At 38.1% G+C, this 18,963-nt stretch overlaps 1 protein-coding gene across 2 annotated transcripts in view; it reads left to right on the plus strand.

The window, feature by feature from the left end:
• Positions 1 to 1,605: 1,605 nt before the first annotated feature.
• Positions 1,606 to 18,963, plus strand: part of pcdh19 (protocadherin 19) — a 53,271-nt gene continuing 35,913 nt past the window's right edge. The window contains exons 1-2 of one of the 2 annotated variants that reach the window (XM_060885114.1): positions 1,606 to 4,691; positions 6,968 to 7,313. In XM_060885114.1, the coding sequence (XP_060741097.1) occupies positions 2,560 to 4,691; positions 6,968 to 7,313 (2,478 nt within the window). In that variant the 5' untranslated portion in view covers positions 1,606 to 2,559. The remainder of the gene's footprint in view (positions 4,692 to 6,967; positions 7,314 to 18,963) is intronic. The other variant, XM_060885115.1, reaches the window with a different exon arrangement.

Here is an 18,963-nt window from a genome sequence, read left to right on the forward strand (position 1 = left end):
CCGGAGGAAACCCCCGAGGCACGGGGAGAACATGCAAACTCCACACACACAAGGTGGAGGCGGGAATCGAACCCCGACCCTGGAGGTGTGAGGCGAACGTGCTAACCACTAAGCCACCGTGCCCCCGTAAACATGCCCCTGTCCCAACTATTTTGAAACATGTAGCAGGCATTTACTGGATAAAAGTGAAACATTAAATGTTCTATTGTGAATAAAATATTGGCTAATGTGATTTGAAAGTCTTTTAATTTTCATTTTATTCAAATTTAATAACATCCCAACATTTCCAAAATTCAGGTTGTAGAATGTGCTATTACAGCAGTCATTCCAGCAAGTCTCTCAACACATAGATGAATTGGCTCTGCATTTGTTGGTCATTTCTGTTCCATTAAAATGATTGGAGACCCACTTACAATCCCCCACTCAAATGCGTCACTCAAAATTTCATCATCAACAAAGATCAACATCTGCCACATCAGAGAAAATGCTATGTCACATTTACTATGTTTATATGAAAGATATTCTATAGATATAGACTATAACACTGATATAAGCTGCTAAACTGCAAAAAAAAAAAAAAAAATCTAAGTCTGCAAATTAACAGCTGAGTGAAATTTGTGAGATGGCATTAAACATTTGATTACAGAGCTTCAGAGAATCAAGCCATTCTCCATTTTTGTTACAAGGCTGAAATCTCATGCTAGGCACCACAAAAACCTTACAATTCTTACAAAGTCTTACAATTTAAACAAAGTTAATCTCCTATTCAATTTTGGAACGTTACCTTGAAATTTTGGCAAATGTGTAGGGACCAATAATTTGATAATTTATTGTTTAAGACAATGACACATTAAAAAATAAATGTATATAGCCGACATTATTCGTGGAATAATGTCGAGAAAAGAAAGAGTTAAAGGACGCTAGGTGTCACCATTTTCGAACGAACTTTTCACCGCCGCCACCAGCGTATCATAGGCATATGTTCCGCTTCAGTGTGTCTGTGTAAACAGTGGCATAACTTCTGACTAATCTGCCTTCTGCGTGTAATCAGATTGATTGATTGATTTAGATACAATCCCAGCGAAGTCTCGGAGGACTGAGGCATTCCTGGAGACCACGTCGCATCCCTGGGTCAAATTTGCAGTTATAAGCACATTTTCCTTCCTAGCCTTATTAACCTCGTTCATATCGTGATACTACAAATAGCCTATCTAACACAGTATATATCAGTTATACTTTAATATTTCAGAAACTATTATATGTTTATATAACAAAAATATAAACAAATATCTACAATCAAATCATATTTATAAGTCAAAATAAAACCGTTAACAAGCAAGAAGCTGTGATTCCTAATCTGACAACTAGTTAAAATTAGCTACTAATACAAAAACGAAACGTTTTTTTAACGTTTAAAATTGTTGCCTGTGGTCATGGTGGATAATGATGCGCCCTATTTGCAGTAAGATTCGCTTCGTCGTGCACGAGCAGGATATAGTTGGCCCGGTTTCAGTGAGACATTTGGACATGCCCACTCCTCAGTGTATGCACTGATTGGCTGAGGGGGGCTTGTGTGTTGCTAGTGAACACTGAGTGTGCCTGTAGTGAACTGCAGCTACTGTCTCGTTCGGAACTAACAAGCCTCCACAAACTGGATATTTTTTCACATAGGCCGAATCAACTTTGAATATATTGATGCCATTAGATTAAATACGGATTTTCACCAGTGACATATACTTTACATTCTTTTTTCCTCAAGAATTTGCGGCAAGAAATCTGCCCGTGGCTTACAGCTGAATCGCCAGGAGCTGTCTCGTCTGGGAGTATTGGAGTACCGTGAATCTTTCTTAAATGGTTATCACACGATCATCGTCATTACCAATATTAGTCATCGCTGTTCCTGTTTCTGATCGATTTTTTCGTCGGATTACTATTGATCTGGATTATTTATCGGTTCACTGGATTTGTTCTTCCACATATAGGCCAATAATAGACTGGAGAGGAGATTTTTACATTGGGTTCTCTGGGCATAACAGCTAGTCAGAAAACCAATTAATAAAAAAAAAAAATAAAAGCGTGATGATGCGTTCGAAACGGAGCGTTAAAATAATTCATGCATCGCTCAGAGCTTAATTTGTAGACCTTGATATCCGTGGCGACTGTTTTCCGCTTTGTCTTGAAATGGTAGGCTCACGGTAGCTTTCTGTGATAAAATATTGTATATGATATGCGCGAATGCTGTGGGAATAATTGTTTGGCTTTTGTTTATGCAGTCCTGTTCTCGTTCTAAGTATGTAAGCATTTCTTGCAGTGCTCAAATATCTATATTTTGGATGACGTGAAAAATGGCCAGAAAAAAAATGAGATGGAGTGACTGGATGTTGTCCCTCAGTCTCAGCCATTTCGATGAAATCAGATTTTCTAAGGCCGTGTTTACGACATCGTTTTTATCTATACAGATTTCCGTAGGGATGTCCGTCGGGCAGTTCCAGGCTATAGCATAATCGACTAATAAGTGAGAAAAGAAGGACATCAACAGGTTTTCATCGCTTTAAGGACATGTATTTCTTTCAAGTGATTCTGTGCATTGTGGCGTGTTGGAGCGGCACCGAGGCCGTTTTCAATCTGAAATACACAGTAGAGGAAGAATTGCGAGCGGGAACGAAAATCGCCAATGTCACGGCGGATGCGAAAGTGGCTGGGTTCGTACTCGGGAATAGGCAACCTTTTTTACGAGTAATCTCCAATTCCGAACCACGATGGGTAAACCTAAGCCCGGCAGGACTGCTCCTCACTAAGCAGAAAATTGATCGCGACGCTGTTTGCCGCCAGACGCCGAAGTGCACAATTTCTCTGGAGGTAATGTCCAACTTAATGGAAATATGCGTGATTAAAATCGAGATCCTGGACGTGAACGATAACGCCCCCCGATTCCCCACGAGCCATATCGACATCGAGATCTCAGAAAACGCCGCTCCAGGCACGCGGTTTCCCCTAGAGGGTGCAAGCGATCCGGACTCGGGAAGCAATGGCGTTCAAACTTACACCATCACCCCCAACGATATTTTCGGCCTGGAGATCAAGACCAGGGGAGACGGATCTAAAATAGCAGAGCTCATAGTAGAAAAGACTCTAGACAGGGAGACGCAGTCTCATTATAAGTTTGAAATCACAGCTGAAGACGGAGGGGAACCACCAAAAACTGGGAATGTACAACTTAACATCAAAGTAATTGACTCCAATGATAATAATCCTGTGTTTGATGAGCCTGTTTACACTGTTAATGTGATGGAGAATTCTCCTCTAAATACATTAGTAATAGACTTGAATGCCACTGATCCAGATGAAGGATCAAACGGTGAGGTCGTATACTCATTTATTAATTTTGTGTCCAACCTGACTAAACAAATTTTCAAAATTGATCCCAAAACTGGTGTCATAAGTGTTAATGGAATTTTAGACCACGAAGAACTGCATGTACATGAAATAGATGTGCAAGCCAAAGATCTGGGTCCAAATTCCATTCCAGCTCACTGCAAAGTGATTGTTAATGTAATAGATGTCAATGACAATGCACCAGAAATTAAGCTTTTGTCTGAAAACAGTGAGATGGTAGAGGTCAGTGAGAATGCACCTCTTGGATATGTCATTGCACTGGTTAGAGTTTCAGACAGTGATTCGGGTGCAAACGGCAAAGTGCAGTGTAGACTGCAGGGCAACGTGCCTTTCAGACTCAACGAGTTTGAGAGCTTCTCCACGCTACTTGTTGATGGCCGACTAGACAGGGAGCAGAGAGACATGTACAATCTTACAATCTTGGCTGAGGATAGTGGTTATCCCCCCCTGAGAAGTTCAAAATCTTTTGCAGTTAAAGTAACAGATGAAAATGACAACCCTCCTTATTTCACAAAGCCACATTACCAAGCAATGGTGTTGGAAAACAATGTACCAGGTGCGTTCCTACTTGCAGTGTCTGCTAGGGATCCTGACATGGGAATGAATGGCACAGTGGCTTATGAAATCATTAAGTCAGACGTTCGGGGAATGTCAGTGGAGTCATATGTTACTGTAAATTCAAATGGTGAAATTTATGGGGTCAGGGCTTTTAATCATGAAGACACAAGGACATTCGAATTTAAGGTCTCTGCCAAAGATGGGGGAGATCCCTCCTTAACAAGTAATGCTACTGTGCGCATTGTTGTTCTGGATGTAAATGACAATACACCTGTGATGACAACCCCATCGCTTATTAATGGCACTGCAGAAATTTCAATCCCCAAAAATGCTGGAGCTGGTTATTTGGTTACTCAAATCAAGGCTGATGACTATGATGAGGGTGAAAATGGAAGACTGACATATTCCATCTCAGAGGGAGACATGGCATACTTTGAAATTGACCAGATTAACGGTGAAGTGCGGACCACTAAAATATTTGGAGAAAACGCCAAACCCTCCTATCAAATCACTGTTGTGGCCCATGACCATGGCCAGACATCTTTATCTGCTTCTGCATACATCATTGTCTACCTTTCTTCAGACCTTAACACACAGGAACAGATTGGACCAGTAAACCTGTCCCTCATCTTCATCATCGCTCTGGGTTCTATTGCTGCAATTTTGTTTGTCACAATGATCTTTGTAGCTGTGAAGTGTAAAAGGGATAACAAGGAAATTCGCACATACAACTGCAGGTATCTTAGCTGTTTTTTAAGCAGCTCATTTTGCTTAACTAACACATAATCATGGTATTGAGTAGTTTTCATGGTGAAATGTACACGAGAAGTGTTCAAGTAGAATGTACTGCATATTTGAGCTTTAGTTTAACTTGACACTATCTCCGTTCTGTGGTTTTGTGTACTTGTGACAAGGCCTTACTGAAAAGGTGGCCAAATATTGCACAGCAAAAGGCCCAAGTAAATTTTGCAGCTATATCTTAAAAGTGATTAATTGTTATAGTGGAATAAAATAGACGTTTTTATTTCTCAAACTAAATGTAAATTTTAAAAATAAATACTCTTATAAGCGGGATTACAAAAGTCACACATACTATTTTAACTTGTAAAAGATGCCTATTAAAGTTAGAAAAAAAGATGCTTGTTTCATACACAAAAAGATTAAAACCAATTTAAAGAAAACAAGTAGAGTGATAAGAATTAAGTCGTTGTTATCCAGTGATTTAGATAGCCCTCCTTTAATACCCATAAGCATAAATCAATAGATTTTGCATAAAAGTTGATGCCTTTTTTAGTTATCTATTAGAAAATTTGTGATTTTGGGTTGCGAAAATAGTTTTGTACTCAACCATGCTGTGTGGGATAGTCTCCATTTATACATATTGCATAATACATATATACAAATCAATTTGCAAAAATAAAATAAAAATACTTTCTCTAAAATAAAGAGTATAAAGATTGCTTCCACTATTAACAGTTTCAGATAACATCCATTAGAATATGTTCTATTAATTTATTTACATTTTTGATATACTAAATATATAAATTAATAAAAAATAAATTATCGGATAAGCGGTAGAAGATGAATGAATGAATGAAAAAAGAAATTTTTTTTTTCTTTTCCTAAAAAAGCTGGATACATTTAATCAAAGGAATTATATATATATATATATATATATATATATATATATATATATATATATATATATATATATATATATGTGTATGTATTGTAAAGAAATCTGAACATTTATGAGTCTAATAGGCTAGTAAAATAAAATTTAGTTGGGAGAGATGCTTACAACACAAGCCTCACTTATGAGCTCATAGGTTTCTCTCCAACAAAACATGTGCCATTGCCACATTTGTACTATAATTGCAATTATATTATTGTGCTTGAATTAGGAACAGCCATATAGATATATGCTGATTTTGTTTTTATTTTAAAAGGCATAAGTGTCCGGTGATATAGTGTTGCTTATTTGCCAGATTTAGTGTTCAGTGTTCAGTGTTGTCACATTGTGTTCTGCTGTGGTCTAGCATGTTTGTGTTCAGCTGCTTATTTACGGCAATTAAAGCTGCAATGCATGGGACTACAAACAAAGCAGGAATAATGGCAATGGTGGCCAGAGATCACTTGACTGTGGCTTTGCTAGTGAGTCTCGGGAATTGCAAGTGAATCTAGGTCTGGTAGTAGAGTTGACACCTTAACTGTAAGGGCTCAATGTTCATGCTGATGTAAATATAAACTGTTGATACAAAACTGAAGTTTTGCTAGAACTGTTCAGCATAGGCATTTTTTTGTTCTCTCACAGTTGATATACTCAGAAACAGACTTTCACTGATGTGGTTGGAGTGGCACAAGAGGAAGTGTGACATTGAACATTTACCAAAATGGTTCCCTTTCTTAGTGCAGATAAAATAAATAAATAAATAAATAAATAAACAAACAAACAAACAAATTTTGCTCACTTTAAGTGAAGCCTTCATGTCTCATTTCTCACAACCCAGTTTAGGATTTTAAGTCATTTATGTCTCACACTTCAACATATGTAGGCTTATAAATATTGAATATAATTGAACAATTTTGTAACCAAAATAAATACATTTAGACAAATACATTTAGTAAATTCTAAATGTGTATCAGAAAATTGTCCTCATTAAAGGTGCCCCATTAAGTACGACACTCAATTTAATTTAGACAGTCACTGTGAAGTCAATAAGTGAAATATTATAATATTTCATTAAGAAAATATCATTGTTATTTACTGCACACATATTAAGATGAAGTGGAAGCTTCATCCTTCATTATGCCTGACCTAATTATATCTCTTGATAATATATTTATTATAGAATCCCATTCTTTTATGCCACATTATTGTCCAAATAACAAAAAAATATCTGCCATGACTGAACATTTTAGCATTACAATCATATACTTTATGTTTATGTTTGCATTATGATCATAAAATATGGCCCTGCATTTAGAGCACTGCTTTATTGAGTCTGTTCAGTTTTCTTTACTTGCGCAGGGTGGCAGAGTACTCATATGGAAACCAGAAGAAGTCGAGCAAGAAAAAGAAACTGAGCAAGAATGATATTCGCCTGGTGCCACGTGACGTGGAGGAGACAGACAAAATGAATGTGGTGAGCTGCTCTTCCCTCACATCCTCACTCAACTACTTTGACTACCACCAGCAGACACTGCCACTGGGTTGCAGACGCTCTGAGAGCACCTTTCTCAATGTGGAAAGCCAGAACTCAAGAAATTCTGCACCAAACCATGGCTACCACCACACCTTTACCAGGCAAGGCCCACAGCAGCCTGATCTCATCATCAACGGCATGCCACTGCCAGAGGTGAGAGCCTCACTTTGTTTAAGGATCTGCTCTAGCTCTTATAGGATTATAAAAGTTACTGCAGGGACACTGTTATTCTTGCAACACAGTTTGGTTACACACACAGGTTGGTTACACAAGTATTTATATGTATATATATATAAATATATGTATATATATAAATGATTACAATTTCTGAGATGCAAAATATTTTTTATTGTGGAAGCAAACCAAAAATTGGACCAAAAAGCAGAAAACAGGATTTTTTAGCAGTATTTAAGTCAGACCACAGATTATTGGATTTAGATCTGTATATATATATATATATATATATATATATATATATAATATAATCATAAAAGAAAAAAATCATAAAAGTATATTGTATATATATATATATATATATATATATATATATATATATATATATATATATATATATATATATATATAATATAATCATAAAAGAAAAAAATCATAAAAGTATACACACAAATACATACACACAAACACACACGTATGTATATATATATTTGTGTGTATACTTTTATGATTTTTTCTAAATGTAACAAACTAACAAGTAACCCGCATAAATTATTATTAGATGTCTGTTGAGAGGGCAAGCAGCTTAGTTAGCTCATTTGTCTCTCATTTGTCTAAGGACTCTAGTTTGGGGTTAGATTCCTGTCTCTTCCTGTTCTCTTCCCATGCTTCATCTTCTGGAGTTTACATGTTCATACTCTGTTTCATGGTTTCCTACATGTACTCCCCAAGTCCAAAGACATGCCTGGTTGGAATCTCTTAATTGTCTGTAGTCTGAGATTGGGTTATTGTGTAATTGCCATATTTGGTGGCACTCTGTACAGGGTGTCTCCCACCATGCTCGCAGAGTTACTTGGGAGCACACATTTCTGGATTTCTGCATGGATTAATTCAAGATCAAGTCATAATAATACACTCATTCTGTCTAAATTAATAACATTGTTAAAAATCTTTAATGAATAATTCAAGCCCTGTTAGAACATCTTTTATCGGGAGTAACATTCACCAAAGATTTCCTAAGGCTGCTAATAGGACTTGCATTTTCAGGAAGAATTTTAGACAACTAGTTTTTATAGCTCTAGGGTGAGGTTCAGTTGAAAACTACTGCCAGTTTCAGTTTTTTTTTTCACTACCTAGTGACACAGACATAAGGGTTGCCTGGGATTTAAAGCGTCCCACCACTCCACAGTCAGCAAACCTGTGCGATTTTTGAGGGTGGCAAGGCAACAGCATGCAGAGATCCTAGATCACCAAACACTCTATGCCCAGGAAACCTCCAGAGCTGCTCCTTTACATAAGAAAGGCTATTCATAAATAGGACTTGAACACTAAGTCCAGAACATTAATTGGAAGGCTGTTCCATAACTGTTGAGCTCTGTAAAAAAATGCCCCTGCTGTAGGCTTTTGTACTTGAGGAACTACCAAATAAGATGACCATTAAGTGCTTTATAGGATTGTAATAGTATTTTATAATCAATGCGAAATTTCACTGGGAGCCAGTGCAGTGTGTATAAGATAGATCTTCTATACCTATATCTATATCTATACCTATATCTATATCTTCTGGTTCTAGTTAGAACTCTAGCTGCTGCATTCTGGACTAAGTGGAGCTTGTTTATTCCCTTTATTTATAGCATTATAGTTGTCCAACCAAGATGTAACAAATGCATGAACTAGTGTTTCTGCATCATATAGTGACATCGTCTTAGAGTTAAGCAGAAGTAGGTTAGTAAGCATACACTGTCTGATTTCGTTCACACAATCTTCAGTCTTATTAAGCTGGTGTCTCACATCTGACATATAGATGTGTGTCATCAGTATCAAAAGTGGAAGTTCATAGCATGTTTCTGAATACAGTAATTGCACCAAGAGGTAGCGTATATAGGGAGAAACACAATAGGCCTAAAACAGAACCTTGCTGAACACTGATCATTACCTTAATATGTTTAGAGTAGTTACCATTTATATCTACAAACTGATAGTGATCGGTCAAATAAGACCTTAGCCAGGAGAAGGCTGTCCCTTTAAAACCAACAACATGTTCTAGCCTATCAAGTAAAATAGCATGGTCAATGGTATCAAAAGCTGCACTAAGATTGAGTAACACCAACAAGTGTTAGAAGCTTTTATTGTCATTTCAACCATATGCAGTATAGCTGTTGCAGTACACAGTGAAATGAGACAGCTGAAATTAAAATGAAATTAAATGTTTCTCCATGACCATGGTGCTACATAAAACAAAGACAGAGCTAAGGACTTAAGTAAGTCTGTCCTAGCCTAGAGTCCCCACAACACAACTCAGGACACAACCCAGAGGCCAGTAGAAGGTCACAAAATTATTAAATCAATAAAAAAAGGAAAGTCAATGCTAATGATGAAGGTAGAATTGCCAAACATCCTGTAGCTCACACACTGGAAAGGCTTAATGTTTGCCATACTTAATGATTACATTCTTTTGACTTGAGAAGATCAGAATATTAAAAATATCCGAAGAGCATTTCCTCTGTTAGCTGTTTGAAGACAGGAAACAAAAACCATATTGCGAAGTAAAACTTTGCTAAAATGTAATAAACAAAAGTGACAGTGTAAAACATTAACTAAAAAGAGAAAATAAAAACAGTATGATTTAAATGCAGAGACAGGCACTAAAACGTCAATAAGGAATGTTCACATCACACAACAATGGTTTTTGGTGACAAGATTCATTATACTTGTGATAGATGTACAGTCTTGTACATCAAGATGTACAGCAAGCTGATATTGTTTTATAATATTTTTAAATGTGTAATCATATCTAATAAAATGAACACTTACTTTGATAGCTCAGATTTCTCTTTAAAATATGCCTCTAGCAAAAACACCACACATGGTCCGAAAATAGATTCAAGGACATTAAACATTGATTGTTGGCTTTTGCTGGAAAAACAAGACAATAATCTTTCCTCTCTCCTTAAATACAAAATCCATTTTTTGAGAATATAAATGCCAGTAAGTCTCAAAATTCAATTTATGTGAAAATATATGGCCTTACATATGGCCTGGTCTTTCCACCCTTGCTAGACCTTCACGAGAACACCACTCTTTGTTTATTTTAATAGCAGAACATTTGTTTTTGTAAGCTTCTTCTTCTTCTTATTCTTAATAATAATGATAATAATATTCTCACTCACTCACTCACTCATCTTCTACCGCTTATCTGAACTACCTCGGGTCATGGGGAGCCTGTGCCTATCTCAGGCGTCATCGAGCATCAAGGCAGGATACACCCTGGACGGAGTGCCAACCCATCACAGGGCACACACTCTCATTCACTCACGCAATCACACACTACGGACAATTTTCCAGAGATGCCAATCAACCTATCATGCATCTCTTTGGACCGGGGGTGGAAACCGGAGTACCCGGAGGAAACCCCCGAGGCATGGGGAGAACATGCAAACTCCACACACACAAGGCGGAGGCGGGAATCGAACCCCCAACCCTGGAGGTGTGAGGCGAATGTGCCAACCACTAATCCACCGTGCTCCATAATAATATTCTGAGACCAAAAATTTCTTAATGCTACCCTTCGCCAGAGAGTTTTCCCGTAATGGAAGCTGATAGTGGCCAAAATTCCAATTGACTGTTCCAAGAAGTATTGGCCCATATCTATCTATCTATCTATCTATCTATCTATCTATCTATCTATCTATCTATCTATCTATCTATCTATCTATCTATCCATCCATCCATCCATCCATCCATCCATCCATCCATCCATCCATCTCTCTCTGTTTTTTTTTAAACTGCCTTTACATTACTAATTGATAATTTAATAGTTCAGACTGGCTTTGTAAAAACATCAAAGTTTGTCGTGACAAACCTTTTACCTATATAGTTCTCCTCATGCTTTTCATCTAGATTTGGCTCAGTTTTTCTCGGAGGACAAACATGCTGCCATCTGATACAGCCATAATAGTCTGGTGGTCCTCTTACTCTTGTTTTCAGGTGAAGAGCTAGAGACCTCTTTAAATCTCCTGTTCTATGTTAATGTGTCTATGTTAATGTGTCAATTGGGGTGTCCAGTACAGGTACCAGTCTGGTACCATCTATCTGAATGACTGCAGAAAATTAAAAAAAATGTTTTTTACAGCCATTTTGGTAACAGTAAGGCAACCCTACAAAGTATGATTTCAGCAAAAAGTATTCAAACATTTTTTATGCTCTCTAAGAGTTGGATGCTGCTCTTTGGTTATATACATTTTTACTCAGTAGTATTCACATACTCTAGTGAAACTGAAAACTGTCAGTCCAAGTATTAAAGTATACTGTGCTGGAGTTGCTCTTTCTCAGACTGGACTTGATATGGCAGAGATAGAAGAAAGTCCAAAGAAATGTACTTGAAAACATCTAACCAAGCATGAATCACTTGCATTGTGTTGTCTGAAATATAAAATATATTATGTTATCTATATTCTGTATGATACTCTGTTAAGTGAAATTTAAATAGGTTGCACAACAAATATCAGACATGGTTTTGCAGGCTAACCCTTTGAACAACCAAGAAACTGACAAGCAAAACATCTAACCAAGCATGAATTAGTTTGCGAGCAGTTTCTAAAACAATTAAATCCAAACACAATTTAAAAAAGAAAAAATAATTATATTCTTGAAAGCTTCTTCAGGATGGATGACAGGTTGTGTTATGGCAAACCTGGTAAAACTATTAAGATATCCTCTTTATTTCCACTACAATCAAAGGCATGGCTTCGCAAAGCAGGAAATGAGTGCTGAACATTTATCTCTGAAATTCATACAAAGTATGCTTGCAATAGGTAATAATAGGTAATACTAAGATATTCTTGCTGAAGGCTAAGAATTAGTTCAGGTCTACTTCTTATAGTGACTAGTGACTAGACAACCAAATGAATTAGATGAACTGCTTAATGGGTCTCTACAAGAAAATGACAATGGATCAAGGATCTCAATCTAGCTCTCCAAATAACAATATATTTATCCTGACTGAAATATGCTTGAAATTCATTTTGCTCTGCAAGGATTGCCCATAGGTTTTTAAAATTGCAATATTCAAGCACACTGTTTATATGTCTGCCCATGCAAACCTAATGATCAGCTCAGGGTAGTGACAAAGTGGTAATGGTGCTTTGGTTTGAGTGGGTGCCCTTGAAAGTTCTGAATTCAATATATTCATCAATGGGAACATTAAAATAGTCCATGCAATCTGAAGTGATTACAGGCACATTAATGCAGCCTAGAATTTATCGCCGACCTAATATCAATTTTCATGCTGCATGACCCCACTGCTGGATTTTCTATCCTGTTCTCAACTAAAAGATAGTATTCTCCAAAGAGACACCAATTTTGTACAGAATATCTAGACAACCTGTTTCTCTCTGGGCTGATTTCAAAACATTTACTGTTGGCATCAGAAGAAAGATTTGAATTGGTTTGAACTGACTGATTAGTTTAATTCTGCATAAACACTTTTCCTAAGAAAAGTGCTAAATCTCATTGTTAAATCAAATGACACAATACCCTCAAATAGTTCATGGGGTAAGTCTGTCTGACACACATGAAAGTACTCAAATTAGTTAAATACAGAATCAACAGAATCAAATCCTCACTGCACTGCCCTTGTGAATTTTGGTTCACTCAGATTTGTAGAAAGATCTAAAGTTACACTGTTGCCACTATTTTTGAGCTGATATCATGAACAAGAGTTCCAAAAGAACCACATAGTTACAGTGATTGAATAGCAAACCTCTTCAAAGTTTACTGAGATCAACAGGGAGTATTTATAAAGATAAGATAGGGTTAGCAGATAAAGAAAAAGTCAGTCTCTTCCTGTCTGCAGCAGAGATGTCACTACCCCAGCAGACAACCCCATAAAAATTTCAGATGTGTTGTAAACTTTTTCCAGAGAAGACCAGGAGAATTGGATTTCATTGTGCAGTGGTCTTTATTGTAGAGACACGATGAACGCAAGTCTTCAAGTCAGAGTGTACTGGCATGGGTGCTGCAGTCATCAAGTTTTACGTTTTGGGGCAGTCCCTTCAGATAGAAACAAACACCACCCCTTAATTGCATTAACATTACAGTCTTACTCAGACCACTTCATTATCATAGGAATGAGTTCACCTCTTATTCTTTGCATTTCTTCTTGACTCAGACAAATGGCACCTTAAACAATGGGACAAATGGCACAACGAGACAGATAATATCCTGGAGTTACCTTTCCCTTTCCTTTCATAATAATGTAAGACAGGAGCCAAAAGACTGAATGTAAAGATTGAATTTAACTAGCATTGTCAATTGATTTAGCTTCTACATGGTACAACAAAAATATACTAGAAATAAAAGGAAAAAACAATGACTTAAAATTATTTTCCCACAATTCCCCATTTGAGAGTTTTAATAACTCTCACGAAAGATTTAAGTAAATAATAATAAAAAATTCTTGCAACTTTGAGTTGCAGGCAAAGAAATAGTTCTTTCTTTTTTCTTTTTTCGGTGTCCCTTATTGTGATTAAGGGTAATAGTTCTTTGTTGTTTTCTGCAGTCCAAAGCTTCAGCAGTGCACATTGTAGTTTGGTATATTATGTCCAGATTGTCATCAGGTAAATGAAGACAGGAAGAATTGTCTTCCAGTCCTGAGGAGTTGTTCTGCAGATGTCTTCCAATATCAGTGCTTTGGTGCTTCTGTTGCCTTGGTTGTTGCAGTGATTTTCAGTCCTTTTATCTGTAACACAAAAATGACAGATGGGATGTTATTATTCTGTTGGCATACAACACAACGTTTGGCTGTCTCTGTGGCTATACCTATAATATCTGGATTCCACTACTGATTTGAAAAAGGTTGCTGCTGGACTAAAGTGACCTAAGTTATGCAGCTGCTGAGCCAAATATGACAGAAGTGATTCAAGTGCCACATTTTTTCCCCTTTGGTCCAGCAGAAGGAGAAAATGGAAAAAGGGAAAAAAGGGAAAAAAGGGAACCAAGGCTCCCTTATATAAACATTTTCATGCTTCATACGGTGGAACATCTTTGTAGAGGTCTGTTAGAGAGTCTGGAGTCATGATGACACTGGTTGTTGTCATTCCAGTACACACTTACACTGTACTGTATGAACAGGCTTTTTTAGCAGCTATGTCTGCAAGAGCGTTACCCTGAGATGGTGCAGTGTTAGGTTTGTGATAGAGAGGTCATTGCATTTCCTGCTTGCCTATTCTGTCTAATGACTTGAGCTGAACCATCAACAAACAATTCGAAATCAGCATTATTTAGCGGGGTCTCTGCAATAGAATTTGAAGATGAGTGCGTAAGAATGACACAATCATGAGTAATTTCTTCATCCTCTAAAGCATAGGTCACTAAAAGGTGGACCGCGGTCCGGGTCCGGACCCAGAAGCTGCCCAATCCGGACCCGGACCTACAGCCAAAACAAAAGGTTATGATTTAAAACTTGACGAAGCGCTTCTATTTTAACCGGCGCAGCTTTTGCAGTCTTTACGGTAAAGGTAATGGAACTTGATTGGTCTGTGCGTTCCTGAAGTAAACACTGCGACTCAACAGTGCAAGACAGATGAGAGAGAATTAAAGTTACACATGAAAGAAAGATAGCGATACATGTAGAAAACAAACGGAGAGATACAGACGAGTGAGATGGAGAAAGAGAAAGAAACAGACGCATGAGATGGAGAAAGGGAGAGAAACAGACGTGTGAGACGGAGAAAGGGAGAGAAACAGACGAGTGAGACGGAGAAAGGGAGAGAAACAGACGCATGAGACGGAGAAAGGGAGAGAAACAGACGCGTGAGACGGAGAAAGGGAGAGAAACAGACGAGTGAGACGGAGAAAGGGAGAGAAACAGACGAGTGAGATGGAGAAAGGGAGAGAAACAGATGAGTGCAACGGAGACTGATTTCTGTTCACACTTCAGCAGAATGTCTCATATTATGTGGCATTGTGAAATACCATTATGAGACAACAAAAAAATTTTGAACAAACATATCCACTCTAATCTGAAGACAGCATCCCTGAGACAGCTTTCCCAGGTCTGAGGGAAGTAGCCCTATACATCCTGACCATGTTTGGCTCTACAGACAACTGCGAGGCAGCTTTCTCTACAATGAACATAATCCAAACTAAATATGGTTCCAGGCTCACTAATGAGCACCTCCACATGTGTATGAGAATGGCCCTGACTCAAGCCCAGGTTTAACATCCTGCCAAGCCAAGCTAGAGCTCAGTTCTCTCACTGAGATATAAAAGGGAAAGTTAAGCACTTTATTTAAACATACACAATTTTCACATTTTATTTATTTTCTCTTATTTTGAAATGTAGCCTTACTTATATGTATTTAATGAGAGAACGTTATACATGTCTACAATTATACATATGTTCAGTTCTATGTTACGTGACAAATATTGTCAAAAAGTTTTTGAATTGTACTGAATTTATTTGATTAGACTGTGAGGTATTGATTGCTTGCAGATGTTGATACAACCATTAGGCTACTTAAATATGTATCACACTAACTAGTTATGTTGGCTTTGTAGAAGCCAACATTCTGTTTTCCTATTTAAGCTTAGACAAAAATTTATCAAGAGTAACTCCTCCTAGGGCTTTCGAGCCACATGCACCAAATTCAAATATGTCGTAGACCCTGGTCTGAAGTTTGTTGTTATTACTTTTCTAAGCGATCCGAGTTCCGGTACTTCCGGTACCGGGTCTCAAATTGGCCTTTTTTCCCCATAGACTCCCATTATAAACTTTGGAGGTTTATAACTCGGCAAGCTTTCGAACTATCTACAACAAACTCGGCCAGCTCCTTTAGGGTGATACTCTGAACAAAGTTTTTGTGTACTGACTGGCCTTCCGGTTGTCCTGCAGCCCCGCCCCCAAAATATGCAAAATAAAAAATTAGCACAACATGGACATGTGACATATCAAATCACTCAGCCCAATGAGGGAAACTTCCTCAAGAGTATTCAGATGATGTCACATGCTTGTCTCCACTTGCCTCCAAATGTTTTGGCACCCTAGCTTCTAAAAGTTATGTCCACTTGCCTCCATAAAGCACTGGTATGATGTTGACATTATGATCTTCCGGACCTTTGCTTCAAGAAATTTTCTCTTACTGGACCTCTTTAAATTTTAGTTGAATACCTCTGCTCTAAAGGAACATCAGTCATTGCAGACATCATACAAGAGGATCGGTTAGTGACAGGCATTTTGCAAATAAACGTTCAGGGCTGTGAGTGTAGTTCATCTGTTTTCCCACAGATGCTACCACAGACAAAATAGGTCATGAGGTGTTACCCCTGCACTCCAAAGGGTCTGAGTCTTATCAGCAGGTGCAAACTCTGTCCTTTGTTGCAAAGTGCAGTGGAATTGTCTGACCTGTTATCTTAATGTCCATTCTCTGAGTATTCAATGGGGCTGGGTGTGGGGTGTTGGGGGGTATCTGCATCTATGAAAATTCACCACCAGCTGCTTGCTCTTACTTGCATTGATCTGAGGCAGTTAATCTGGCACCAGAGAACAGTTTTCTGTACTCTGTGTCATCCACCTCAGTAATAAGCGATTGCAGAGTCGTCAGAAAACCTCTGCAGGTGACAGCCAGCTGTGTCCTATCTGAAGTCCAGGTTCTTGCAAAGTTGCAAGTATAGAGTGTGAAGAGGAAAGGAGCCAGTACCTTTCCCTGCAGGGCCAATGTAATGCAGAGCCTCTGTACTTCAAACTATCATGTAAGATGCACTTTTCTGAGCACCAGGAACCACACAATATGTCCATAATTGTGGCACTCTCCCTAGTTTCAGGCTCATGGTAAAGATGTACCACACTGTCCCACATAGCTGATCTACACCGCAATCTTTGCCTTTATTCTCCTGAGCTCAGCTCTCACCTGGTCAGTAGCGATGGATATGCTAATACAAAGCCTGTGTGCTGGATCGTAAGGGGGATAGTATTGTGGTAGAAGTGACAGAGGGAGGTGCTGTCAGCTAAAAATCCAGGAGAGGCCAGGGATGGGGTGGGGTGAGGCAGATTGAGTACAGAGACAGTGGGGTACTGTAGCAAATATGGATGGTTGGGGTAGAATCGTGCAACTGATCAAACCTATTGAAGAAAAGGTTCAAGTCATTCACTCACTTTTTTTGTGGTGTGAGATGGCATTTAGGCCTTTCTGCACTTCATTGATATTATTCAGTTGCAGAGAATCCTCCAGCTTCCTTCCTTCCACTCCCTGATCTTCCTCCTTAGATCCTTCTGCACAGCCCTCTTTTCTTCTTTGTTTCCTGATTTAAAGGCCCTCTTTTTCTCCTTAATGAGTCTCTTCATATCAGGAGGGGATGTAGCTCATTGGTAGAGTGCATGCTTCGCATAGATGAGGTCCTGGGCCCCAGCATCTCTGTTACAGACACACTTCACTCTCCTGCCGTCTGGAAAACGCAACCGAAGCACTCTGGCCCTCACAACTAGAATGTGTAACAGTTTCTTTCCTAAAGCCATCCGACCCTTCAATAACTGAACTGAACTGCACTGAGCTCAATAGACACACAACCAACTGTATGGACTGCACTGACCTACACCATATATACACTCTTTCAATGCACATGTCTTCCACACATCCATGTATACAGCACCACCCATATCAAACTGTTTACATGATGTTTTGCACACTGTTTTTGAACTGGTTTGTACAATAAATTACAATACCTCATATAACTGTTGCTATTATATTCGTTGCTATGTTCATTCCAGTATTTCTGCACATGTAATATTTAACATACAGTATGTACACCTGGTTGCCACTGCTTTTGTGTATTGTCTTTATTGTCTGGTTTAATGTGTTGTATTTTTAGTTTGCACTGTCTTTTGTCCTGCATTGTTTGCACCAGGTTGCACAAATGCACTTTATGTGACTAGGATTGACTTACTTAAATAATTAGTTCTGTCTTTGTTTTATGTAGCACCATGGTCCTGCAGACATGTCTTATTTCACTGTGTACTGCAACAGCTATATATGGATGAAATGACAATAAAAGCTTCTTGAATTGACTTGATCCAGGGTTTGCTGTTAGAGAAACACCGTAGTGGGTAGTGAATTCTTCACACAGAAAGTTATATAGTTATGCAGTGTGTAAGACTATCAATGTTGTTCCCATGAGGGTCACCATGTACTTCTCACACAGTAGAGTCAAAACATTTTTAATAGCTTCTTCAGTCTCTTCAGACCATCTCTTTAATGTATACATGAAAGCTGGTTGCCTCTATATTATCGGTTTATACACAGGTAGTGAATGAACCAGGTTGTGATCCAATCTTCACAGGGAAAGAGAGGGGTAGAGTTTTATGCTTTCTTGGTGTTGGCATAGTATATGTTGGCATATAATAAATGTTGTATTTTATTGCCTCTGGTGGGGCAGGTAACATACAGTACTATCTAAAAGTGGACAACATGAGGGAAGGAGATGAATTTCCTAGAGATTAGAAAAAAAGCATTTGTGCTGTTAACAGCCTGCTTATTGGTGTAGGACATCACAGGACACATCAGCATTAGCAGATGGGAAACATACAAGGCAATTAAAATGGGGAATTACAGTCGAGAATTCCCTCTTAAGATAT

This window comes from Tachysurus vachellii, chromosome 13, assembly GCF_030014155.1.
Source record: "Tachysurus vachellii isolate PV-2020 chromosome 13, HZAU_Pvac_v1, whole genome shotgun sequence".
Lineage (NCBI taxonomy): Eukaryota > Metazoa > Chordata > Actinopteri > Siluriformes > Bagridae > Tachysurus > Tachysurus vachellii.